Source organism: Emydura macquarii, unplaced genomic scaffold (assembly GCF_026122565.2).
Source record: "Emydura macquarii macquarii isolate MOO-44397 ecotype Brisbane River unplaced genomic scaffold, CSIRO-AGI_Emac_v2 contig_450, whole genome shotgun sequence".
In the NCBI taxonomy this organism is placed as follows: Eukaryota; Metazoa; Chordata; order Testudines; family Chelidae; genus Emydura; species Emydura macquarii.
Window position 1 is genome coordinate 3,787,092 of NW_027130587.1, and position 27,656 is coordinate 3,814,747.

Below are 27,656 nucleotides of genomic sequence, written 5' to 3' on the forward strand. Positions count from 1 at the left end.
TAATACAATCAGCTTTTATTGTTGTATTACAAAACACTTTCAATTCTGGAAATATTTTACAATTCATTCTGTTCCTTCTTATAGCCTGTTGAAGAGCTGGGGTGGGGGAAACAGGAGAATGTTGGAAATTAAAGATGAAATTTCAATGGAGTTGCTTAAAAAAAACCCAAGAAAATCTGCCCCAATCCCTCCCACCAAAATAAAAATGCAATTTCACGTAATTCGCCATCCAAAAGAGGCCATGGGTAAAGCAGCAGGCAAATCTCCGGCAATTTCACAACTGAATGCGTCAGAGGCAAGTGGAACAATCACAATGCTCTCTAGTATGGTCTGTTGCGTTGGTCATTTCTGAAGTCATTTCTGAAAGAAAAAAATTATTGAGTCCAGCGAGTCACAATGCAACACCATCCACCCAGCTGGAGACCACATCCAAACACCAACTTGTGCAAATCCCTTCCTTACGCTCCCCTTCTACTGTGACGCCTACAGAACGTCGCCAGATGCTGGTAGCTAAGCATCTGCCTTGCTGAAACTCCTGTTAGTGACCTGTTAGTGTCTGTGTGTCCATTAGCAAAATAAATCTACACTTATGACCTGCACACACAATTATACTAGGAAAAAGAAATGTGCTTAATACTGTTACTCCAGAATTCATGACCCCCACTGACTGTTCCAGCCACATGTTCTATTTGTCAAGGAAGAGCCCACACTCCTAAAATCTACATCCCACAAATACCAACAAAGCAGCAAATAGAATGCTTACCTTCCTCCCATTTTACCACCATAGCCACCACCCCGGTCACCCCCTCTGCTACCGCGCCCTCTGTATCCTCTTTCACCTCCAAAACCACCTCTTCCACGAAAGTCTACAAGGGAGAAATGCAAGGTCAAAAACTCAAGAATGTTTAGTTAAAAGGCCACAGATGTCACTAAAACATTCAGACTAAAACACTCATAACACTTGTGCTAATCTCTTACACACCTCCTCCTGATGGACGCGAATCTTCTGGTCTTGGCTCATTACACTGATTGCAGGAATTCCTGCGAGCAAAGTTCATATTACCACAACTCCTGGAAGAGACAAAGATTCCTCACACTGAGTTTCCTCAACAACTGAATGAACATACATGGAAACAGCCCTACACAATTAAAACAACACTTACTGGTTAGGACAAATCCAGTCACCATTTTTGGGATCCGCACTTCTACCCTGGAAGCCCCCACCTCTTCCAAATCCACCTCGTGAACCTGCGGATAGAATTATAATCAGAATAAAGCAGGGGAAGTGCTCCTGTAACCTATACGAGGCATTTATTTGCAGTCTTCAGACCCCAAGTGACAGACTCAGTTTTTGGTGGAGGAATGAGCAGCTAGTTGATCTAATCAGCCACCTTCTAAGATTCTAGTTTCAGGAAGTGAATTAGGAACTCTGGAAATGGATGATAACTTTTCAACAACAACAAAGTGTAATTCACAAACTGAGCATTTTAGAATTTCTTATGAAATGCTAAAATGTAACAGTAGCCAAAAGAGAAAACAGGCAATATTTACAGGCATAGTGATAAAACTTGAAGCAAATGCTCTCTATAGCAGTTTAACCATCTGTCAAAACTCTGAACTGCAGGACTCCAGTCTCCCCCAGGGGATGTATTTGGGCAGTTGTAGAGCTTCAAGTATGAATGTGCTTATTTCAGCTCATGCAGAAGGGGAAATATCGTGCAAGAGCAGCACCTGGTGGCCAGAGAAGTCTGTCCCATGTATTTTCTGTTAATTCCCTTTTGCAGTACTACAAATACTTTACCAGCTGATAGAGTTCAAGCAGATCAACTATAAATCTGTTACAACAGCATTACTTAAGTTTCAATGAGATTCTAATACACATCCAACTTTAACTACACACAGACAGATCAAATCACAGAATAAACTAAATATATGCTCTCCCTGGCCACATATGCCAGGATTCTTCCAATACAGACATCAGGATTCTGGCCTTGCTTTTAGCATCAAGAAGTCCTGACCTTTCACACAAAATGGAGTTTTAAAAAACCATCTGTTTATCAGCCTTCTAAGAACTAGTGTCTGTTCACAACAGTCACAACATGTAAATTCCTTAAAGGAAGTGTCGTAAGACCACTATCCAGCAGACTCATTTAATAAGGCTGTACCATACAGAGTCTGGGATTTTCAAAGACAGTGGCTATGGGAGTTGGGCATCCAGCTTCCACTGACTTTGAGCAGGAGTTGAGTGCCTAACTCCCTGCACCCCCTTTGCAAATTCCAGACAATGTGTTCCAAGACTTGGGGCTAAAAAGGAGACAATCACTGAGAACGCAGTGTTGTGTGAATTACACGTGCCTAGCCTTCAAGTCATTACTTCACCGTTTCTTTATAAGCCAGGATGAGTGTTGAACTAGCGTGTCTCCACATTGGGAATATATAAAACTAGATATAGTCCAGTCCAGAAGGGTGGACTACAGAATTCAGTTTTAATTAACTCACACATACTAGTGCCATCCCTACTAACCCCTTACGTGCCGGACATTTCTTCCACTGTGCCTTCCCAAAGCTTCATTATTTGACAAATTACTGCCTTGAGGTTAACCCTCTTTAAAAAAAACAAAAAACAAACAAAAACAAAAAACCACAAGCTAAAGCATTTAACATGGAAAAGGAAAGACCCCCTCTAAGTTTTACTACCACCTCGACGGCCGCCGCCACTTCCACCTCCTCTCAGAAATTCAGGCCTCCTGGTTGCAAAAGAAACTTTGATAACATTGCCATGGAATTCCTTTCCTAAAGGGGGACAGAGAGAGGGGAACAATTCACAGGAGCTCAATAATAAATAGTAAGATCTAAACTGACTGTAACATGCATTGTTAAATTCAAAATCAGCAGCACTAGAAAAAACATCAGGGTAAATCAAAATGCTTTTGAAAGTATCAGTCCTAGAGCCATATCATATAAATGCACAGATGGCAAACAGCAGGGAGATACAAATATGTATTTATAGCTACTCTTGATATCATATGCTATCCAAAAGAGATGCTTATTTAAATCAAAAGTATGAGCTACAAGTTGCAATTTAAATTAAGGCCACATGATCAAGCACTTACTACATTTCCCTGCTATGCTTGTAATCAGTACAGTGTATGACGGGTAGTTTAAATATGTAAGAATCTCGATCCTGTCAATCAGACAGCAAGTTTCCATACCAACAAACAGTATGGAACCCAATGTATCCCCAGGTAGGAAAAAGATATGCACTTGTTTATTATAAGGTTGCAAGTTTTATCACAGCACACTTGGAGCCTATTACTGTTAGGGTGCATCATACAGCAACCATAGTGGTGCCCCAAAACATATTAGCAAAAAATAAAGGCATAAAATCAATTTGCTAGTCAATTTCTTCTTGCTTACCAGTGCATCCATTGCAAAACTGAGCACATCCCTCCCGCTTTGCTGCTTAGTCTATGCATGCCCAGTGACAGTGAAACACACAGCCATTGGACTAGGCAGCAATGTTGTTTAACGTATTACAAAGCAGCACAACTGTCCTTTTTTCCTCCAGTGGAACTCTTCAAGACTGGCAGCAGCATATTTCTGGACCCTGCTCTCCCTCTCCTTCAAAGAGGGAGTTTGCAGAGCTTCAGGGTCACTGCACAAAGCTTCTGATCAAGCTTCTGATCTGCCTTTAACTGGCCATACAATAATTTCTAGCTAAGGGGCAAAGTATCGGTTTTAAAAGTCTTATTTTGAAGGACTTGTTTTGCTAATATATGGTTTTAACTGAAAGATGCAATGAACATTTAGTTTATGTTCACACATATAAAGTGATAAAGCAAGCATCCACCTGAGGGAAAGATGAGGTGATAAATGAAGGGAAGATATTGCAAGAGGAATCATGACAAGGCTTAATTTAATTTGGTTTGAAGTACTACTGGAGGCAGTGTGGTCCAGTGGATAAGGCAACAAAACTGGAAGCCGGGAGACCTAGGTTCCATTTCCAGTTGTGCCACTGACAGGCTGTGTTGCCTTGGGCAGATCACTTTTCTGTGCCTCTGTTTCCCCTCCTGCTCTTTGTACATCCTGTCCATTTAGACTGTCAGTTCTTGAGGGGAGAGACTTCTTTCACTGTATTTGTAGAGTGCCTACTACAATGAGCTCTTAACCTTGGGCGGAGTCTCTAGGCACTGCCACCAATACCGTAGTACCTCCCCCACACATACATCAGTTTGCATTCTCCTGTTTACTGCCATATTTTAGTTTTAGTGGGCTGAATGACAATATACAAAGTTGCATGGTCTTGAATCGCATCAGAAAACACCCATCCTCACACTGACTTAACTGGATACAGGATAACGGACATGCAGCAGCAGCATTAATAATGCTTTTCATCCCAACCAGCATACCACAGAGAAAAAAAACGGGGGTCTGTTTGAAATAGATTTAAAAAGAAGTGGCACACAGTCCAAAATATGAGTATTAATACACAGTCTCTACTGATTGCTAAGTTTCAGGCACAAAAGGAGGAACAGGCAATCTTACCATCAAACCAGTCAATGGCTGCTTTAGCGGAAGGAGGGTCATCAAAAGATACTGTTGCTTCTCCTTTTGGTTTGCCTGTATCCTTATCCGTATATAGATTTATCATAAGCTTGCCAGTCTTTTTGTTAGTCTGAAAAAAAAAGTATTTTCTCAACATTCAGTTAACGGAGAAACAACCGCTCAAGCTAGTTAACAGTAAATGTGGTTATAATGAATTACTGTTAGAAGAGATTCCTGGGGGCTAGCTTACAGAAACAAAAGTGGCGTTTGATGGACCAGCTCACAGCATGAACCTTTAAGTGACCCCAGATCCTGTTGGGACATTAATTTGAGGTCAAGTACAGTGAATGAGAGTCCTGACATGGATTTCTGGGAATAGGAAGAAAAGCCGTGAATGGATCATGGAAGCATAATTACTTATTGAAGCTTTAGAGATTTACTACTGATAGGGACATGTGTTAAGGGACATTTTTGTGCTAAGGGAAATGACTAGAAAATTAGAAGTAGAAAAAAGAAACGGCAGCTGACATTTGTGCTAGTAAGTTGGTAGTACCAGCAATTTCTTTTCTGTAAACTGTCATCTCTGAACCAATAGGATAAAAGAAAGATCTACAATTGCTGGGAAATAAAAGGGTGGAAATGTGCTGCTATTCAAGACCTTTCCAACATATTAGATCCACAAGTTTCCTAAGCCAACTTAACCTAATGATTTGCCACTACACACACACCTTTATAATACCTATTTGCTTGAAATAGTCAGCCACTTGATCTGTCGAAACACCCTCTCCAAGTCCTTGCACAAAGATGGTGTTGTTATCAGAGTTGTCAGATTCTGTATCTATTAAAAAATTAAGTTATTTTTACCAAATGTCTTTGTATGGATTAGCCAGAAGCAGGTGTTACATGTCCAATCTATTCTTAAAAACCTCCAATGATGAGGATTCCACAACCTCCCTTGGAAGCCTATTCCAGAACCTCACTATCCTTAGAGTCAGAAAGTAATATCTAACCAATATCTCCCTTGCTGCAGATTAAACCCATTACTTCTTGTCCTATATTCAGTGAACATAAATAACAATCGATTACTATCCTCTTTATAACAGCCCTTAACATATTTGAAGACTTAGGAGGTCCCCCCAGTTTTTTTTTTAAACCTTTCCTCAGAGGTCAGGTTTCCTAAACTTATCGCTTTTTTTGGTCTCCTCTGTACTATCTCCAATTTGTCAATATCTTTCCTAAAATGTATCACCCAGAATGGGTCACAGTTCTCCAGCTGAAGCCTCATGAGTGCCAAATAAAGCAGGATAATTACCGCTCGTGTATTACATTCAACACTCCTGTTAATACAGCCGAAAATGATATTAGTCTTTTTCACAACTGCATCACATTGACTCATGTTCAGTTTGTGATCCACTACCACCCCCAGAGCCTTTTCAACAGCACTATCACCTTACTTAGTTATTCCTCATTTTGTAGTTGTGCATTTGATTTTTCCTAATTTAGTGCTTTGCACTTGTCTTTACTGAATATGATCTTGATGATGTCAGACCCATTCTCTAATTGGTCAAGGTCATCCAAAATGTTTGCATATGTTACAAATGCTCTGAACTATGATGAGTTGCAATACAAACAATGCTTGTTTTCTTACCAGCATCTGATTTCTGTCTATAATCTCTTTGATCTGTGGAACGGGCAAAAAAAAAAGAAAAAGAAAGAAAGTCTATTTTAGCAAGGAATGCCTTTTTTAAAAGCTTGTTAAATAAGACAAGAAAATATTCAAGCTACATATGCAATGTATCTAAAAATCTAAGACATTAATCAGAGATCTGGAAAATATTTAGATTAAAATGTTCAATAGCAGGTGTCTGTAGAACGTTAACATGTTCTTTAACTTGCAGTATGTGGCATCTGCCACATTAGCATTATGCTGGTGTTTATCTTGCAAATGCTGGTTGTCAGATCACCAAACAGCTTACCACTATTATTTTGTCACTAGTACCTTTCAAAGCAGCATTTGTAACAAAAAACCCAAAATCCGGTGAAGGTCATAGGTCTCCACAAATTCTTTCATGCAATTTGACAAAGCAGAAATTCAGTTTATTGTTAAAAGAATGACTTTTAAAGCACACAAAAACACCAGCCCCAGCAAAATAGAAATGTTATAATGCATCTACTGGATAGTAATAAGATATTGGTGGCTTTTAGATTTATACAGAATTTCCACTGAAACATTTTGGATACTCGGCACTTACCACCAAAATTTTTGAAGCCACCACGGTCACCACCACTGCAGAGGAAAAATTGAAGAAATGATTTCTTCCTTAAATCTCTATGTGCTGAGCCGAAGGCTCAATCTACACTTAACTGATCAAATTCAAAAGTTATTATCTAGTGGCTAAAGCATCACCTCTATGTTTTGCACACTACTTATTTGTGTTCCAAAGACTATTCTTTCAGCTACTAATCGCCCAGGGCACTAAGCCCAGAAACTAACCTCCAAAAGAGTTGTTGAAACAAAGATGTGTGTGTGTACACTAATAAAAAAAACCCTTTCCCCCCAGCCCACAAGCCAAATGAATGCTATTTAAAACTGGGATTTAAAACAGAGGCATGCTTTTGATAAAGGTTAGTGGGCTTTAACTGTGGATGCAGCTGCTAGATTGGGGGTAATTACCATTTATGAACTGAAATTAGTTAACCTCTATTCTTAAGCATTCAAGTAAGTTTGGATAAATTAGCATGACTAAGCATACTCTGAAGTAGGATCTGTGGGGATCTGGGAATCTATGCTACAATGTACTACTAGCACTTGACATTAAAGAGAAATTGTGTGTATGAGAATGAGCTTCAATAGCAGAGGCTGTGAACTTTTAATTAATTCATTCTGAAACCTTTGGCACAAAATGTAGACCAATTTAACAGATAACACATATCAATTTCCAAGGAAGGAGGGGAGTTTAGTTGTGACTTCCCATTCCAATTTTAGTGAAAGTAGAAGCGCGATATCTCCCACACTTAATCTATTAAATGTGATGTTCATGGTACTGACACTTCCCACATTTAGCATTTTGAACGGCATCCATGTGCAAAGATTAAAACATACTCAATAGTCAAGGCCTTTAAGGAAAAATTCAATGGCATTTTTTAAGTTACCAGCTAAGCCTTTCAAAGATGATAAGACTGCCTGCTTGCACACACCAAAAGTGTGTGTGGGAGTGCAGGTTTTCCACAGCAGTTACCTGCAATAAACCTGACAAGTTGACTTATTTCTGATCATAAGAATTTTTATGCAGAGTAACTAAAATAAAGAGATTACACGTAAAAATCCTCAACTAGTACTCCATCCCCAACCGTTGGAGGTTCTACCCTACAGCTAATGCACCAGCCACTGTAGAAGTTTGTTTATAATTAGGAGTCCCTCCAGATTTTAATCAACTCCAATCTCTCAAATTGTCAAGGTCCAAGTGGGACAAGAGCTCAAAATAAGGGACATTAGTAAAATAGGGTATGAAGTGTCAATATGGGATTCATTTCTTTAGGCTACTGTATATACATTTTATGTTACAACAATGTGAAGCCATGAATGCAAGATGTAATTTACAATTATAAAGAGTCAAACAAGTTTTCTGTGAGATGAGGGTACATCTGTCTAGAACAAGAGGCAGGATTTCATTAATCATTATGTAAGCAAGCTTTAAAGACTTATTACCATACAAGGAAAACAACAGCTGTTATATCATGACAAAACCCTGCAACTGCTGTTATATTTACATTCATGGAATATTACCTTAAGCTAGGATTTATTTTAATAAACTGTTGCTGTAGATTTTCAAATGTTATGTATACACAATGTTATTTGAAACAATAAATGGCAGACTTATTCATTCAAATGCAATTATATCCAGCTGCATGAAAGATGAAAACATATGGGTTCCAAATAATGTTTATAGTGGCCTTTACAAAAAGATGGATAATTTTAAAGACTAATGATAAAACAAGAATGGTGATCACAAAAATTCTATTGCAAACACACTGCTGCCACCTCCAATTCGTTTCAATCCCATAAGAACTGACGAACAGCTTTCCTTGTACCCTTCTTAGAATCATAGAGTTGGAAGGGACCTCAGGAGGTCATCTAGTCCAACCCCCTGCTCAAAGCAAGACTAACCTCAGCTAAATTAAATGTCAATTAATGTCTTATTAAATGTCAATAACTTTGCTCCACTGGCATATTAGCTCAGAACTAGATACACTGATTTATAGTGAATGAATCAGTCACGCAAATTTGGTCTTCAAGATTTCAAACTCTGGATTCCTTTCCCAGTTCACCAGAACAGCACTATCCAGAACGTGCATTTTTTCTGGTTTGTAAATATACAGCATGAAAGATGTAGATAGAGAAGTAAAAGACACGGTTATTTACAGTAAACAATCAAGATGTTACGGAATATTAATACTGTGAGTAGAAAACGTATGCTCCAGAGTTCAGGAAGGTGACAGAGCTGGATACATAATGCCTGAAGCCACAGGCCAAAAGCGTTACTGCCCAACAGAGATCACTTTTTGCAACTTGGTGTGAAATAACTCTCCACCTTTGATTATATATTGTCTGGTTTTTTACTATATTCTGTAAAAGTGTATTTTTGTCCTAATGTGCTTCAGTGTTGGTTATTCTTCACTATGTCTCATGTGACCAACTGAAGTAATGTATCTGTATCAGTTAGATGGCAGACCTCTTGGATGAACCTAAGTGACAATTTTCCTCTTTCACGTGTACTTTAGTGTTCTATTTTTCCACTCCTGAGATCGTTGGGAATAGCTGCTGGGGACCCCGAGATTTAAATGTCTTATTTCTCATTTTCTCACTGTGAGTTTAGGTTTTGGTTTCCTAAGAAATAGAAGAGATGCATGGACATGGACCCAAAATGCTGCACTGAGTGAGAGAAAATTCACATATACATGTTTGCTCTGAGTAGCTGATGCTGTGCATCCTCAGGTTTACCATGAAGACCTAATTAAAGAGACAGTCTCAGCACCTGGATTGGATGGCAATACATGGATGCAATATAATATACACACCTCTGTTCTGGGATGTATGTAACATATAACTACAGTGTCACACTGTATGCTGCCTTTTATAACCTTTATGGATAGACTGAATATGACAGGTAACCAGCTAGAGTTCTAGTTTTTAAACATCCTTCAATTAGTCAAGAGCAATCAGCGAAAAATTCAGCAATGCCACCAAAACAAAAATTGAATTCCAGGCAGCCAAAGTGAATCCAAATCACCATTCACAATAATAAACCTAATGCCACAAAAATGCTATCTTTAGAAGATGTTTCTTGTTACCTGATAACCATTCATCTTCATTTATTTTCAAACCTACTGGCATAGCCTGGAATAACCGCTAGGAATTTTAGTAGTACAGGTATCACCAGAGTTCCCAAGATCACAAAGGCTACAGCAGAAGGGATGCATCAACAGAGTATTAATCACGGTTGAAGAAAGAAGCATCTTTCAGTTTAAGCCCTTCAAATAGCTTTACTACCCCCTTTTTATCAATGATGTTCACTTGTGTTGATTTTAGAGGGCTCCAAGCCATAAATATACTTCTCAAAGAGAAAAAAGATGCAGATATTGGAACAAGTGGCATTAAAAGCCAAGGGCCAAATTCTGCCCTGTGACATGCATACAGACCTCTGATTGGGCACAATGGGAGTTACATGCAAGGACATATCTTACTAAATAGAATTGAGAAGAAGAACTGACTATTTAGCACAGAAATAAAACCACAGATTTTGCGAACTATGGATTTTACGTCCATCAAGGTCTTTAAAATTTGTGCTAATATAAAGAAAACAGCTGTAAAAGTTGACCCACTTCAAAGTGTAATGTAGCTATGAAGAGATGAGAAATCTATATTGTTATCTAATTTGAATGTTCACACAAGTAGTCAAAAAAGCTAGTTTATTATTTATTCACTCAACTCCATAAACCCATGCTCCTGTTTATTTTCTTCCGAACTGTAAAGCCTGAACATAAACGTACAGAAAGCTAATAATGTAATGTTAATTCTAAATACTAGTGGCATGATAGTAGAAGTCACTTTGGCTATACTACAATTTCTTGATATTAAATCAGGCTAAGTCCCCACACAAAGGAGCCAAATACAACAAATAGGCAACAGCGCATAATTTCCACGTGTATAATATAAGACAACAGAATTGGGGTGTTACATCCCCCCACCCCAATATCTGAATGGGTGGAGGGGAGGGGAATGGGCATACAGAATAGTTATTACCTAAGTGACAGCATGCCCTCTCCCTAAAATCAGTGCATCTAAAGCCATAGTTGGTGGTTTTGTTTGGTTTCAGTTGTAAACTTTTTTTTAAATGAGTTTATAGTATCGATTTAATATTTGTTCTTAGCTAATGTTTGGCATACAGAGCCTCAGCAGTCTATTTAAAAACCAAAAATAAAAATGGAAGTTTGGATGAAATGCAATTTGGCATCTAAAATTCCAAGCGATCTAGCTCAAAACTATTTTTAAAAATAAAAAAGCAATTCTGAGACCACTGGTTACTTACCAAGATGTGAGCATTTGGGGCAGAAGAAAGTTAAGAGCTAGAATTACTGAATTTGGATATGGGTTACTGGATCTGAGCAGTAAGTTTCCAAATTTTTATTTTATCCCCCCCAAAGCTGCATGACTCTGCACACACACACACAAAGTGAAATGAATGCTGCAGGCATTAAGTAAGGTACATATTTAGGAATCCCTGCACATTATCTTGAAAACAATCAATTCAATCATTCAGCATCAGGATAATACTACACATTTTAAGAAGCATCTATATTTTCAGCCACTTTTATCCAAAATGCTCATGGAAACAATCTCTCAAAAACTGTTTAAGAACAGTACCTTGGCTTTGTTCCACACAAAAGCCTGGAATTTCACAAATACAGACATGACCCCACACCTAGCAATCCTCCTTTGTTAGAAAAATGCTAGCAAAGAAAGTCAGGGCAGTACCCGCATAGCCAGGGCACTAACTGTTGCTGGCATTTTAACAACTGTGTTGCGCACCTTGGCTCAAAATAGGGTTAAACAAAGTGGTAAGAACACCTGTGGCTGGACCACACTCCTGTCACGGTTACCCTCAGGGGGGCCATAACAGTGGAAAGTTTGTTTGTTTTTAAATGTCAGTGAAGAGAATGCCTTTATGAACAGCTGATGCAAAGAACATTCATCCATTGTAATCTCTGATTAGCTAATGGTTTCCTGTAATGTCCAAGAAAAGTGCAAATGAGGCACTTCAGACAAGTGTTGCACCATCATTAAAAACATGTATTTAAATTATTTTTAAAGTTGGAAATGTTTATTTATGTACCCTTAGGGCTGGTCTAACTTTTTTTTTTTAACCAATCTAATTGTAAAAGTTTAAACCCATATAGTTATAGCAGTACAAAAACTGTGTTTAGACAACAAGCCCTTATAGTTAAATACTTCCTGATGTCAATGAAAATATCACATTTAAGTGTTACCATGCAAAACACTATTGCATTCAAAACACTGTGTGTAACAAAACAGTTAGCAGAGGTAGCCTCAGCATATCTGCACAAGCTGCTTTTCAAAGTAGGTTTTGGTTGGGTTTTTTGGGGCAAATATTGTTCTCAGGTCTAAAAGTTGGGATTTATTACCATATTAAAGTTGTTTTCCCTCCACCATGTATTTTTTTTTATGATTGCAAACAATTCAACTTTTGCTAGAACTTGGCCAAGAAGTGTTTGAATCGGGAGTGAAAATTAACTTTTTAGGAGTAGAAATCTTAATCAATATAAAAAAAGACAACTACATCTAGGCTGAAAAATTCTACATCATAGTTTAGTTTGAGTCGTTAAGTTTAAACACCACCACTGTTTGCAGTACTGAACAGAGAAAGACAGTCATTAAAAATAGCTCCATTCCCCTCCCACTTGAATACATTCCTTCACATTTTTCAATTACCATCCACACCTTTTTCCTTTTAAGGTTCATGTCAAACAATGGGATCCACTATATTTACATGCCAACACTGTTAGTTAGACATCTCTTAAAATAACAGTATCGGGAGAGGGATTTATTTATTTATTTTCTTGGTTTCTGTACCACTGCCTTGCAAAACAGACAAGTTTGTTTTATATGGTCATTGTCCACCAGTTCTATGTCTTATGAAGCTGACTTTAAAATAGGGTCAGCTACAAAGCTGAAAAAAACCAGTTTTTATCATGGGAGTTAAGAGACTCTTACCCACAATGAAGCAGCTACAATCTTCTTTAAAACCTCAATTCTAACTGAAATTGAACACCTGAAGAGATTTTGCTGCCAGTGAAGCTTACACTATACAAAAGTCACCAATTATAAAGGAACACAGAGTTACTCACTTCTAAGATCCATCTAAAATATATTAATGGGCTTCTAGTAACTTTGCTATCATATACCTAGTCAGAGTATACAGGATCCATATACACTATTAAATTGGCTATGATGATGAATAATTTGGGACCAACCTAGTTATAACACGAATTGGACATTCCTATATGGATGAGACCAGATTAAATAATGTAATAACCAGGTTAAAGAACATGATCTCACTTCTATTTCAACTGTGAGAAACACTGTGACAATCATTTTCATAGTATAAAGTGAGCCTTAACAGTCTAATATTACAAGAGAATCTATGGAAAACGTTCTAACAAAATATCCGTTCAACAGAGAAATACCATATTCACATGTGAAAAGCAGTTCAACAACATTATAAGACTTGGTTATTTTACTTAAACCTCAACTGCTCTCCCCATGCAGTGTTATATCTACTTTCCATGCCACCTTAGAGGATCTAGCACTAACCCAAAGCAGCCCAATGTGGCAGTGGAACGGTGGCGTTAATTAGCAACAGTTCATGGGTCACTGGTAGCCTCAATTTCTGCTTGACACCCTCTTGGTTTACATCCACAGATTTGCATAAACAAACTGTTTCTTTGTATCTTTGCTAACTTTATATGTAGTTTGGGCAGTTTAAATGTATTTTAAAACAAAGGCCCCCAATCCTGCAAACTTATGCATGTGCATGAACTCTATGGAACTATTCACATACATAAAATTAAGCATATTTATAAATGTTTTTGTAGGATCAGGGTTTAAGTTAGCTGTAGAAACATTTACATTAAGTAAATACAAAAACCTGATGTCAAGTAAAGGCAACTAAACTGAATTAGAAGGCCATCATCATTTTAGTTTTACAGCTAAAACAGTGACAGAAAAAAGTAGCTAAGCAGTTGAATTCCTTCAGGTTCATGTTTGTTTGTTTATTCAGTCACTACTTCAAAGGAAATATTGGGGGGTGGGGGGGAAGTAGTTCAGATCAAGTAATCTTGTTTAGTTACATAAAGAATGTAACCTTCTTTAATAAAACAGTAAGAATACTGACCTTCTCTGACCTCTGAAATCTACTGATATAAAACACTATATAAGAGGTAGGTGATATTACTCTTACCATACTATATGTACATTACCATACAGCAAACATGCTTTCCTGCCAGAAGGTTATCTGCCATGAGGCTACAGAACCTTGGCTCTAAATTCTATTTTGAGTCTTATTTTTCTTTTTTTAAAAACACAACTAGAAAGAATCTTCTTTTATAGCATGTAAAATACTCCTCTTCAAAGGGTGGTCTCTTTGAGAGGCCTTGTATCACAGCCTTTAGATATAAAATGTGTCTTTATGGTCATCACTCTAAGTCTTGTCCTATTCCAGTATATGTTCCCTGGGCTAAATCTCTGGTATTTCAGTGCAGGCTGTGACCAGTGTAACTGAAGAAAGCAACTACCTTCTGGTTTTTCTGCTAAAAAAGCTGAATTGTGTTAGCTTAAACACGAAAACCTAAATAGCAAAATATTTCAAATACATTTGCAGATATTGGGATTAGATCACTTACGTTAATCCAGACGTGTGACCTCTTCCATCCATGTCATATCCCCCTCTACCTCCTCCCTGTGAACTGCCATATCCTCTATTATCTTCTCCATACCTACTCTTTTCACGGCAACCATCTGAAGAAACAAAGTGTGTGTAAATTGCATTGCAAATTTCTACTAAACCCTTTGCTTAAATTTGCCACTTAAAAATAGACTTCCATGTTTTAAGCTCCTTTCTTGCATCTGTTCCACATAATCACGAGGCCTAACCCAGGCTCTCTCCCCAAATTACTATGGGAGGTGATATTCCTTAGAATGTTGATACCACCATATTCTGAGTACATCACATTTTGCAGAAAATAAATCAATCATGCCTAAAATCCCAGCTGAGTTTCTCCGACCCTGAAAAAGACAGATATGTAAGTAGTTTGGTTAAAGGCTATGTTTTAATCTTCACATCACTTGTTTGTCAAGCTAAAAGATGAGATGGTGCTGTGATGTTAATGAAAGCAGATCAGACCACTGTCCAGGAAGGTAAAGACAGATACCAAGGCACTTATGCCCATGTGTATGGAGATATTTCTTCTCTCTACATCCCAGTAACCTTCCAATATGGGCAGGCAAATAAGAGCACACAGCCCTAGGAGATGGAACCAGCTGTCTGGCCCTGCAGTTTTCACAATAGCACTGAGGGAGAGAGAAAGCCTTTTTTCCCCTCAAGTCTCCCAATCCTTTTGCCTTTCCTCCACTTGCAGTTGGAAAGTCTCTCATTCTCCCATTCCCACAGCTGCTGCTTCAGACTCACCATCTTGCTTCATTCCCCACTTCTACTCTGGAAAAGAATAGAGTAAACAGCTGATGGGAGAGAGCAAACAGATGGAGCAGAAGCCTCAGGAAACTACAGGCTCCCTTCCCTTAGCAGCTTTGACAAAGTGGCAGAACTTGCACAGGAGCAGCTTTCCCCTCATAGATTAGAATCATAGAATATTAGAGTTGGAAGGGACCTCAGGAGGTATCTAGTCCAACCCCCTGCTCAAAGCAGGACTAACTTCAGCTAAATGATCCCAGCCAGGGCTCTGTCAAGCCACACCTTAAAAACCTCTAAAGATAGAGATTCCACCACCTCCCTAGGTAACCCATTCCAGTGCTTCACCACCCGTCTAGGGAAAAAGATTTTCCTAATATCCAACCTAGACCTCTGCCACTGCAACTTGAGACCATTGCTCCTTGTTCTGTCATCTACCACCATTGAGAACAGCCTTGCTCCATCCTCCCCGGAACCCCTTGCAGGTAGTTAAAGGCTGCTATCAATTCCCCCTCACTCTTTTTTTTTTTTGCAGACTAAACAAGCCTAGTTCTCTCAGCCTCTCCTCAAAAGTCTTGTGCTCCAGCCCCTTAATCATTTTTCTTGCCCTCCGCTGGACTCTCTCCAACTTGTCCATATCCTTTTTGTAGTGGGGGGCCCAAAACTAGACAATACTCCAAATTCAGATTCTACCCATAAGACTCAGCTTCCTTTCAGATCCCCTCTTTCCCTTTCAAACACACAGTACTTTAAAGAGAGGAGGGGCAAGAAATATTCCTTACACAAAGGGAAAGTAATTTCCTCTGCCTGTCAACAACCAGTCCTATACAGAGGTTTGATCTCCTATGACCACAGTCAGACCTTCACACCCAGTCAGTCTTAACAAAGAAGTGACACAGGGGCGTAACTTTACAATATAATCTCTAAATATCTTCATTTCTTCCTCAAAAGGCAACTGGGCTCCTACATATTAAAGATCTTCTGGAAAAGCTTTCTAGTGGGACTCGCCCTTTATAGACATTCACCTCCTTCTTTCCCTCTGTCCCCTTAAAAATTTAAACACCCCAAATGAAAGAATCAACTGGGGCTGAAAAAGGGCATGCCAATCACCTGATACTGTTTGATTTAACTAAGGCAGCTGCAGGCTTGGGATGAAGATTCTTATAACATTAGTGTCAATGAGGGCATGCCATCCTCAAACCTAAAATGAAAACCTCTCTTCCCCCACAAGAAAAAGATGCAAAAAAGTAGTTACAGAGATGAGAAAATCATCATCAAAAAGGGTAGAAAACTCATGAACACATGTGGACACATTTTTTGACCCCTACCAAGTCATGTGTAGTAGTAAGAGTTCTCCACCTCTGCATAGCACTCTACAAGAAACACTCACCAAACTGGTGAAAAGGGCTTTAAACTGCCATCCACCTCCCACCAAAAAACAATCTATATGCAGAAACCCAGAATTTTTCATATCACAAAACAGAACAAAGTTCTTCAATGTCACTTGGCTAAAGATTGCTATATTCATTCTGCATGCTTTACCTTGCGTGTTGTAATTGTAACTTTCCTTCTGCTGCAATTGGTAGGATTTCTGAGGCTGACCATATGAACCTTGTTGCTGGTCATATGAGCCCTGCTGCTGGTCATAGCTTGACTTTTGTTCATATGACGAGGCTCTTCCTCTTAAAACAAAGAGGAATAATAATTTAATTATTTGATAGCAAACAGAGTTTATATGCCTAATAGAGAGAGAGCAGAGTAATGGCTACAAATGCATAATGATTCTGGTAGGACTTCCTAGCGTTGATTTCCTTCAGGACTCAAAAAATCACCTTTATTTATACAGAAATACTACCCTGTTTGACCAGGATACAGGTGTGGCTTCAAATATAGAGGAGAAGAAAAGTATGTATTACCATCACTGTCAAAGACCTCCTCGGTTTAACCGCAGAAACCAACCAACAGAAAAATACTATTAGCACCATCAGAAACACGGTTTATCATCTTCTTAGTTTTCTATTGATGATTTTAGCAATCATAATGAAAATCCAGACAGCTAATGCAAGACTGTTCCTCCTGGTTCTGTCTTATATCTACTTCCATCAAGATCCTGGACCCAGATTCAGCCCTAGAGCTACTCCAACAAAATCAAAAGAGTTACACCAAAGATGAATTTGGTCCTCCATGCTATTGGGGATAAGAAGATGGTCTTTCTTTGGGAAAGCATCTGGATTCAAATTAAATTATGTCAAATCTGAAGTTCTAGTCATCAATTTGCCAGACTCTGAAAAGTCATTCTTTCAAAAAACATCTGGGTACAAATGGGCAACAAATTGTATAAGATACCTGGGATTTCAAATCTCAAACACCCTAAAAGAGTTCTATGATTTAAATGTCAAACCACTACTTCAGCAAATGAAAGATCTGGTGGCAGTATGCAATTTCTTAGTTGGGAAGAAGCGCCACAGCCAAAATTAGTATTTTGCCAATGATATCTTTCTTGTTTCAATCTTCTTGTAATCATCCCAGATAAAACTGTAGCAGAAATACCATGGGTGATGTTAGAATTTATAAAGAATAAGAAAAGACCAAGAGTGAGTGCAGATACTTTGTACAGACCCATTAAACAGGATGGTCTAACTGTTCCAAATATTTTATGGTACTATCATGCCAGCCAACTCAAAGCAGTAGCGGATTGAGAGTACTCTAACGCAGCCAACAGTGGATCTTTACTGAACGAGAAATTTGTGGCAATGTAAATACTGCTATGCTACCATGGATTAATAAAAATTCACCTCCTCCAGAAATGTATACACATCCTTTAGCAAAGGCTACTCTATGGGTTTGGGATAGAACTAGAGAGAAGTTCTTTTCTCTTGCCAATTCCAGCCATTGCAAATAATCCAGCTCTGAACCCAATGAACCAGAGAACTTTAAAGACAGAGAATCATGGAAATATGTACGGTTAACCATCTATTCAGTACAAAAACTTTTGTAACTTATTTAGGGATCAAAAGTAACTTTCACACACCCACTCTCCCATGCTACCAATACCTTCAAGTCAGGCGCTATGTTTCAAGTTTTAGAAAAATTGTTTTATACAGGAAGCTAACTTTAATAGAAATGATGGAGTCTGGTCAACTAAAAGAATTGTATCTAATTATATCAATCTCTGCAGACAACTTCCTAACAAAAACTGTCTATATATGACATGCTCGGAAAAGGAACTGGATAAAAAAATTACCCCAGAGGAATGGGGCTTGATGTGGAAAAGTGGATCTGCAACTTCAGTCTGTAGCATCATAAAAAAAACATGTCTTTAAGATACTGATTCAATAGTACCTCACACCAGTCAGGTTAAAAAAAAATACATAGAAATTTATCCTCATTCAATGTTGGTGAAATTGTGGTGATAGAGGAGATTTTATGCATATATAGTGCACACGTTTAGTCAGAGTGTAACGAAATGCAACTCATAACCAAATACCACAAATTGCCGGAGTTTATTACTAACTGATCCTTTAGTGATCCCTCCTGGGGCCTCCTAGCAGAAACGGTCACACAAAAGGAAACGAACAATTAATATCTCAACTGCTAGTATCTGCTAGGCTACTTTGACAGTCTCTCACTGGAAAAAAGAAAACTAGTCTAAACTGAGAGGAATGGTTAAAAAAGGAGGTTGTTATGAAAAATAAACATTCCAATTATACACCCAGCAAAATAGAGAGAGGAAAGACTGAAACTTGTTTTGGTTACATTCACCTGCAGAAAACAGCACACTTGTTCCATTTTTTTGGAATATTAATATTTGATAGACATGCTTGGTCTTTTAAATAAGTCTCTTTAAATAATCAGAGATTTTACTCAATTTAGTTAAAAAAAATCGCTAGAAATGACATGTTCCAGAGGGCTTGAATGATGTTGTAATGATGCTCACTGTAATATGGTAACACCCTGTTAAGCAGGGAGATCTGAGGAGTATATTATTTTTATTTATATAATGTCTCCTTAAACAGAAGTTCAGTTTTAAGTGTTTTGTTTCTGATATTCACATGTGAAAGATTTGTAAAGCTCTTAAAACTTCCTAAATAAATAAATAGTAGGTAAACAACAACAAAAAAGATGGTGTTTATCCACTTCATGATTGCTAAAGCTTCCTGTTGTTGAAACAAACATCAGACTCCCACTGTAGTTTGCCTGCCCAATCTTATTCCTAAATCAAGCCTGCTTGAACAGGAAATAACAGCAGGCATTTGGAGTTTAAAGTCTTCAGTTGTCAAATATCTAGATTGTCCTACAGTGTCATGGCACTGGATTGGCTTGCATACAATTCTGTAGTCAAGCACTTGTATCTGTGACTACAAGATTGGCGACTCCTTCCAGCTCCCCTTTAGAGAAATCATGCAAAGTACCTTAGAGTGAAAGCAAGCGGCCTTTAAGAAAGTCAAAGACCTCAAATGTCTATTGATGTTCTAACTACATGATTATGCAGAATATTTAGATCATATTGTATTTTTTTAAATAACCTTTCATTTAAACCAACATTATCCATGGCGTCAACAACATAAGCAATAAAGTAGCCATAGAAATCAGGACAGAGAATTGTTAGAACAGGCAATTGCTAGGATAACTGTTTAACCCACATTTATCAGAAAATTACATTTCCATTTAAAGTTTCCAGACCTGGGTGATGGAGAATGTTCTTAAGGGTTGCTCTAAGTAGTTTCCTAATATAGATACCTAACAAGATCTATCTGCCAGACAGTGCTTGAAACTGATATGGTTAACTTTGCTTCCTTACCCTCCAGATGATTCTTTTTGTTGTTCCTGGTTGCCGTAAGATGGTTGGCCATATGAGCTCTGGTTCTGATTTTCATAACTAGATCCGCCACCGTATCCTTGTTGTGAAGTTTGTCCATAACCTGAAAATTGAATGGGGGAGTTTTTATATAATCAAACCATGAATATTTATTTGACAGTAAATTTAGCAAGCTAGCCAACCTGTTTGACTTTGTCCATAGCTTCCCTGATAACTTCCATAGGAACCCTCTCCACTCTGCCCATAGCCAGAATAACCCTGTAATTTAGAGAAAGATTTCAAGCAAAGGTAAGCTCCACTAGAGGAAATAATGTCTTTCCTTATCTAGACTGCAGATTTGCATCAGTGCAGCTATTCCACTGATGGCTGAAATTGGGTTATTTCCTAATGCAGACAAGGCAACTCAAGAATCATCTCTTACTCAGAAAAAAATATATCTTCTTTGAGAAGCACAAGTTGTATTTCAACCTACCTGTGGTGCTTGTCCATAATTTTGATTGCCTTGACTGCCATATGATGAATAGCTGTAAAATATAGGACTTTTCAAATAAACTTGTATCAAGTACTAGATAAAATATATTACAAGAAAAATTATTAAAACTATGCTACTATATTAACTGCAAGTTTCTTGTACTTACTGTGAATTTGGGACTATTTCTAATTTAAGTATTTGTCATTTATGTTTAACCTGTGAGCCTACAGTGATAGGCACCTTAGAAATGCAAAGATAAAATAATGGTTGACTGAGCTGAAAGTTTTGGTAGACAAAAACTGGAGAATTTAAACTCATACTCTGTTTCAAGTATAAATTTTAGGGTATACTGCTTGGTCTTACTGTAATTTTCCAGAATACCCCATAATGAAAATGAATCTTATATTAAATGAATCCAAATTATTTAAAATTAAAGAACACTTAAAAAAGCCAAATCCAAAACACACAAAGCATACTAACAGACTAAGTCAACTGCTGTTCAACTGATAATTTGATGAAAAGTCTAACAATACTGTAGCTTATCATCATGAAAAACTGCACCGGCTTCAGACTACATTTACTTGATATTGTACCATTTTAATGAGTCCATCACAAACTTCACAGAAAAGTTATGAACTAAAGTAAGTTACTGTTCAACTATGTATATCATATATCTTTATGACCTACCTAACATTTATATGTTAATGTTCTTTTACACACATGTACTATAGACACTTTCACTAAAACAGTCAGGGTGTATACATGATTTTAATACTTTTATAAAAGGATACTATTATCAATAATATCTTTTTCACAATTCAGATTATTATAATACTGTGTAAATTCCATTATTAATTTAATTTCTGCAAATGTATGTAAACCTAATTGTAGGCCATTTTTCCAATTCCAATACAACACTTTCAAATGTCAACTTCACATGGTGAAAACCAGATTTTGGCCCAGATCCTGCAATTGGATCTACATGGCCCAGCAAAGTCACTGGAACTCTGTATGGGCATAAAGGTCTGCCTGTGTGAATCCAATTGTAGAACTGAGGTTTTAGTGTTATAACACACAGAGAACCAACAACTGTATTTGCATTCTATTTGGAGCAGAAAGCCAAATCCCTGAAAATGGTTAGAAGAGGCATAGCAGGAATGCAAGAACTTAAGAGAGCCGCTTGTCCAATAACAAACACATACAAGTGACTGTGAAGCAGCCATGTAAATTTAGAATGCATGGGATGGATTTTCACATGGAAAACATTTGTGGCTATTTTGTGAATCAGTTTTAAAATATCCTTTGCTATGAATTTATCAATTCAGGGAGCACAATGGTAGTTTTTAAGTTCTTTCAACTAGTTTTGGGAAGAAAATGTACCTTACTTTACACTTCTGTCTACCTATTTTGTCCAAAGTCTTACTACTTACCCTTATTTCTGACTACCCCACAACTGCTTAAGGAAGTAACAAAAAGATAAAAATACTTCTGTTTACTTATGGCATCATCCACACACACTTTCAAAAGTACTTATATGTTAGCCACTGTCATTTTGACTAAAGCCTGTTTACTTTTTTCCTTTCATGAATATTTGTAACAATGCAAATTCTTGTAAGATATCTTTATAAGGGCACTTGCGTGACAAACTCTGCACTTGAAACTCTCTAAGAATGTACCACATCAGTCCCACAGGTAGCAAATCTCATGTGGGGAATCCTGAATTCACCCACTATTTTTTGCAGACCCACATGACAACTGGCAGCATTAAAAGAGGCGTACATACCTCTGCTGATGGCCTCCAGATTGACTGTAATTTCCAGAATCTATTTTAAAAAACAACAAAAAAGATATTTTTAGTAAGTAGCACTAAGCACTTCTCATTTATCCGAATAAAACCTGAACTTTAGAGCACCTAGGTAAGGGCTGACAAGAAAGTCTCATAAATAGAGTCAACATGGTAAGAACCACAGAGAGAAGTTAACGTTTAATCCAGAATTTCTTCTGAGTCATTTACAGATTTTCAATTAATTCAAACAAATGAATTCTACATAAAAAGTTGCCTATACATGCATGGGTTATTTTTTTTATTACTGAACATAGGTTTCAGAGTAATCAAAAAGTTCAGGCACCAAAACAGCAATGAGTCAAACTGAAGTCTTTAAAGGACAGCAACTTCGAAAATCTTTTATCTATTACTTTCAGAAGTAGCTCCTAAAATTATTGTAACTGAAACAGAGAAAATATTATTTTCTCAGGTTACTTTCTGCATTTGACAGCACTTATCAGTTTAGCTATTTTCCTTGTATAGTCAGCCAGTTTCTCCCCTTTTTTCTGCAAGAGAAAACCATTTTTTAAAACAGGAAAATATTATTGTAAAACAATAAAACTAATAGCAGGATTCAGGCAAGTGTAGTACCCGTAACTAGTTTCACCTTGCTTTTTGAAATACATTTTACTTTGATGACACCCATTTACGTCTTAAGCCAGACAGAAACCCTAGTTTTGGTGGTTCATTTACAAAGGATACAAGTTGTCTGCACAAAGATGAAAACTTCACTACTCTACTTTCAAATGATGGAAAATTTCAGAAAGCAGGCAAATGGATTCAGACAATACAAGTACATTAAAGAAAGTGGATTTTGAGAGAAAAAGCTCAGAACCAGGGTAATTAAGCTCAAGTTAAACCTATGCTTTGTAAGAAATCTTAATACTGCACCTGAAGCTCCCCAAGAATGTACTACTGTATTATCACATCAGGTCTACAAATCTAGACTTTAAAAGCTATCACAGAGCAACAATAAGGTAAGCATGCCATATGGCCTTGATATTGGGGATTTAATTTTTTTAAAGCGTTAATTGCCTTTTCTTTATAGATTTGGCCTACCATATTTATCTACAAGAGTTAGTTGGATAAAGCTGGATTTCCTTGCCTTTTTACGTTTTAATGGCTGATCATACTGACTGTGTAAATGTCAAACTCTTGTTAGATGTGGTGAAATAATATCTGTTACAGATTGAACTTTACAAGTTATCTACATACATTCCAGTAGCCACTTACTCATTGCTATATTGACTTTGGTCCCTTTAGAACCCAGACTACCAGTTACAACAAACATTCTACCAATTTGTGTGATGATAAAAAAAAAAAAAAAAAAGTTAAGTACTTCCTCAATTCACCTACAATCCAAACCAAATTTCAGAGCATCTCCAGAGGTGAAAAATTAGAACATAACTAGTTTCTGTGTATATATAGAAAATCTATTTATATCACCCTACAAAAGCCAAGCCTACTTTCACAGTCCACTATTAACTTTGGGTGATGAATCAGTCCACCTCTCCATCTACCCAGGCTCACACCTTTTTCTGGTATCTTCTCTTGGATGTCCCCATCTTTGCAAACTTAGCATGTAAAAAACTGAATTCATCTGTCCACCATACCCATCTTCACTATCCTTGTCAATCAAGCTCGTAAGCTTGTTTTTAAACTTGGACCAGGATCTTGACAAATACTGTTGCTTCTCACTCTAAAAAGTTGCTAAAATATGTCCCTTATCCCTGTCCCCATTAGTTAAACTATGCTTCATTCTATGGTTCTCTCACCTGGAATACTGTGACCTCCTCTTTTCCAGCCTCTCTCTCTCTCATTGCTTCAATCTGGCCAACATACTGCAGACAAAATTATTTCCCTTCCTGCCACTCTAACCACTTCTCCCCCCTTCCACCCAAACAAAAAGCCTTCCTCACAGGTTCCACTGTCCACACTTTCAAGGTGCTACATAATTCCATCCTGCCTACATCTCATCTCACTTCTCCCTGCTCTTCATCAAGTGACATACACCATGCATACTCATCTCACTTTGTGACTCCTTTCCTACTTCACTCCCACCTTCATGTCATTATTCATGTTGCCTCCTACACCTAGGCAACCTCCTTTTCCCCATGCCCCTAAAAAACCTCACTATTTTTGCAAATCCATTTATATTTACTAGCTGCCCTCCATTTCAGTGCTGTCTATGCCTTCTCTTTCGCCCTCCCTCCCTTATTCTCAATTTGAATTAGCACTGTAAGTTTTCCATGAAAAATAATATAAATCAGTATCTACATTTGTTATAAACCTAGTCCTTCTCTTCACCTTGTCTAATTAAGGATCCAATCCTGCCAACATTTACGTAAGTGCTTAACTTAAGGCTACATGTAAGTGTTTGCAAGATCAGGGTTTTACACTGTAAGCTATTCAGGGCGGAAACCATGTCTAACTTCTATAAAGCACCACACAAAGGCAATAAATATTTTCAAATGGTACTATCACATTTCAGGCTTTGTAAAAACAATCATTTACGAAAACCTAAGATCAGAGAGATGTTACAGGTTCTTAAATTGAAACCAAAAGAGTTTCTGTTAGGATTTAAACATTCCCTTTCTGTGTTTGCAACCCAAGTATTTCAGCACATAAGGACTAGAAAACAAGACTGAAACTGACCTAAATAAGAGTGTAATGTACATGCTTATTTTCACTGTCCAAAGGCACAAATGCAAAAGGGAAACAATCACTATAAAGATGAAGATTAAAACTAAAAAAAAATTTAAATTGAATTAATGATCGCAGAGGTTACTATTAAACAGATAAGGGTATATTTAATACATTTTTAACCTGAAGGTCTAACAGCTTTCATAAGATATCAGCTTCAAAATGAACTGAAGCACTGAACCAAAGAACAAAGTATCAGTTAAAAATGTAACTAGCTTTAAATGATTAATTTGACTTTTATCCTCCTAACTTCTCACTTGTGACCTTCTGCCAAAGTGGGACTTGTAACTGAACGAGGAGTATGTAAGATAAGAGAATACATTAAAGAAGAGATATTTTTGTATACTTTTTCTAATCTTTTGAGTGTCCTTTTTCACACTGAACATAACATAAAAATAGACATACTGGCTCAGACCAATGTTCAATCTAGTCCAGTACCCTCTCTCTGACAATGCCTAGTGCCAGAGATTTCAAAGGGAACGAACAGAACAGAGCAAGTTTGAGTCATCCATCCCCAGCTTCTGGCAGTATGAGGTTTTAGAGACAGCTGGAGCATGGCATCTTGGCTAATAGCCACTGACAGACCTAACCTCCATACAAACTTCATATGTGGTTTACTTTGATAGGCTTAATAAATACTAAGATTTTTGAGTATTTTTGGAGAGTTTGGATGGTTATTTTGGAAGTTACTGTACATGCTTTTTCTTTTCTTATTTTTTTAAAATGTGTAAAAAGCCCCTGGGGCTTTAGCTGGGACCCAGGCAGTGGCTGTCGATAAAGCAGCCTCCTCAGCAGACTTGTTATACCACATCTTAAGACAGTTTTTAAAGCATCTTTTTCTTAATAGGATAAAGAATTTGTAATGCACATTTCAGTTCTTTCTTCAATTCAAGTTACTTGAATTATTAGCATTTGAGACACCTGTGCCTGTAAATTATTTATTTTTTAAAAAAGACTTGTGAGTTTGAGCAAGAGTGAGAAAAAAAGGAAAAACCTATTCTCAGATACCAAATTGCTAAATCATTTGGGCTGTGAGGAGAAAATTTCTACAATTCTGCTGCCAAGTCTCACTCTGTTGGAAGGAGACCTCTTGTTCTGAATTAATTTTAAGGCCCTTTTGAAATCTTTTCTTTTTATGGTGACTGTGCTCTGCATTTCCATGAGAGACTTAACAGCTCATGCCTTTCTTATCCATTCTCCGGCATGCAAGATGTACTCGCCTGAGACAACACAATAAAAGTTCAACCCTGACAAAGTAAGGCTGACCCTCGGAAGCACCTGCAACCACAGGACTTCCCTCTTCTCTCTCAACTGCCATTGCTGCAGAGCTTCAAATAAGTTCGAAAGATGTTTACAATCCAGCAGAGGCAGCAATGTTTTTATTGTCACATGGTCTCCCACCCCTACAGAGCTCCATTCGCAATCCATTCTAGGATCCTGTGACCACAGGACACTTTCCCCCGCTAGCAGTACTGAGAGGGTACCCAGATTGCACAGGGACAGTCATGATAGTCAGGGTTTGTCTTACATAAGCGCCTATGACCCCCGCCCCCAGCTGACACTCGCTGTCCGGTCACTCCAGCGCCAAGAGTCAGACATCTGCAAGCCGGGGGATGCCAGAGGACTAGCGTGTCCCCAGGAAGCCGCACGGAGACCATGGGGCAGCTCGGGGCCCCTGTGACAGGACAGCACAGCACAGCACAGCCTCCACTCCCACCCCACCCCCAGGAAGAGCCGCAGCAGAGACCGAGGCAGGCGCTGTGTTCACCCCGCCGCAGCGGGGCTGCGCTCCCAGCTTCCTGCCGGCGGGGAGGGACCCGGACCGGACCCTCGGGCGCTACGTGGATGTGCCCGCAGGGCCGCAGGCCTACGCAGAGCGAGAAGCCGGGCCGCCAGCCGCACCCGGAGCGGGGGCGGGTTTATTCCCCCCCCGTTGCAGCGCGCAGCGCTTAAAGGAGGGTCACGGCCCCCAGGGCCTCAGACCAACGGCAGCCCGCATCAACGCTCGGGGAGGGAGCCCCAGGGGGCAGCCCCCGGCGGAGGAAGAGGAGCGCCCCCCCGGCGGAGGGGGCGGGGCAGAGCCATGTCAACGCTCCCCAGAGGGGAGGGGAGCCCCCCCCCGGCGCGCGGGGAAGCTGAGGCGGCTCAGCACGGGGGGGGGAGGGGTAGGGAGTCCAACATGGCGGCGGCCAAGCCCGTTCCCACCTGCGCCACCCGCCCCCTCCCGCGCGGAGCGAGGCACCTACCCGGGGGGGACCTACCCGAAGCCATGCTGAGCGCCGCTGCCGGTGGGGGGGGGGCAGGAGAGGAAACGAGGCCGCGGGCGGCCCCCGAGCAACCCTCGCGCCGACTGCGAGACCGAGCCGCCAATCCGCGACCGCGGCGCCTACCACCCCGGCCCGGCGGCGGGGGGGGACTGTACGACTGCGCCCAGACAGAGAGGCAGAGCGAACTGTACCAATTATTTCCTGGGGGGGATAGCCGCGCTCTACCGCTATGTGCTGGCGTTCTGGTGGGACTGTACCA

At 38.9% G+C, this 27,656-nt stretch overlaps 1 protein-coding gene across 3 annotated transcripts; it reads right to left on the reverse strand.

The window, feature by feature from the left end:
• Positions 1-27,567, reverse strand: TAF15 (TATA-box binding protein associated factor 15). 3 transcript variants are annotated; one of them, XM_067537793.1, is made up of 16 exons: positions 27,392-27,567; positions 22,386-22,425; positions 20,603-20,654; positions 20,313-20,388; positions 20,113-20,233; positions 16,854-16,993; positions 14,527-14,641; positions 6,798-6,832; positions 6,194-6,226; positions 5,274-5,383; positions 4,546-4,675; positions 2,701-2,793; positions 1,164-1,248; positions 983-1,071; positions 840-866; positions 1-360 (listed from the first exon to the last, which is right to left on the reverse strand). In XM_067537793.1, the coding sequence occupies exons 1-16, from the start codon at positions 27,399-27,401 to the stop codon at positions 290-292; spliced, it is 1,227 nt and encodes a 408-aa protein (XP_067393894.1). In that variant the 5' UTR covers positions 27,402-27,567; the 3' UTR covers positions 1-289. The 3 variants fall into 3 exon arrangements, with proteins under 3 accessions (XP_067393894.1, XP_067393893.1, XP_067393895.1); XM_067537792.1 differs by having other exon boundaries at positions 764-866; positions 27,392-27,565; XM_067537794.1 differs by lacking the exon at positions 840-866.
• Between the last annotated feature and the right edge of the window lie 89 nt (positions 27,568-27,656).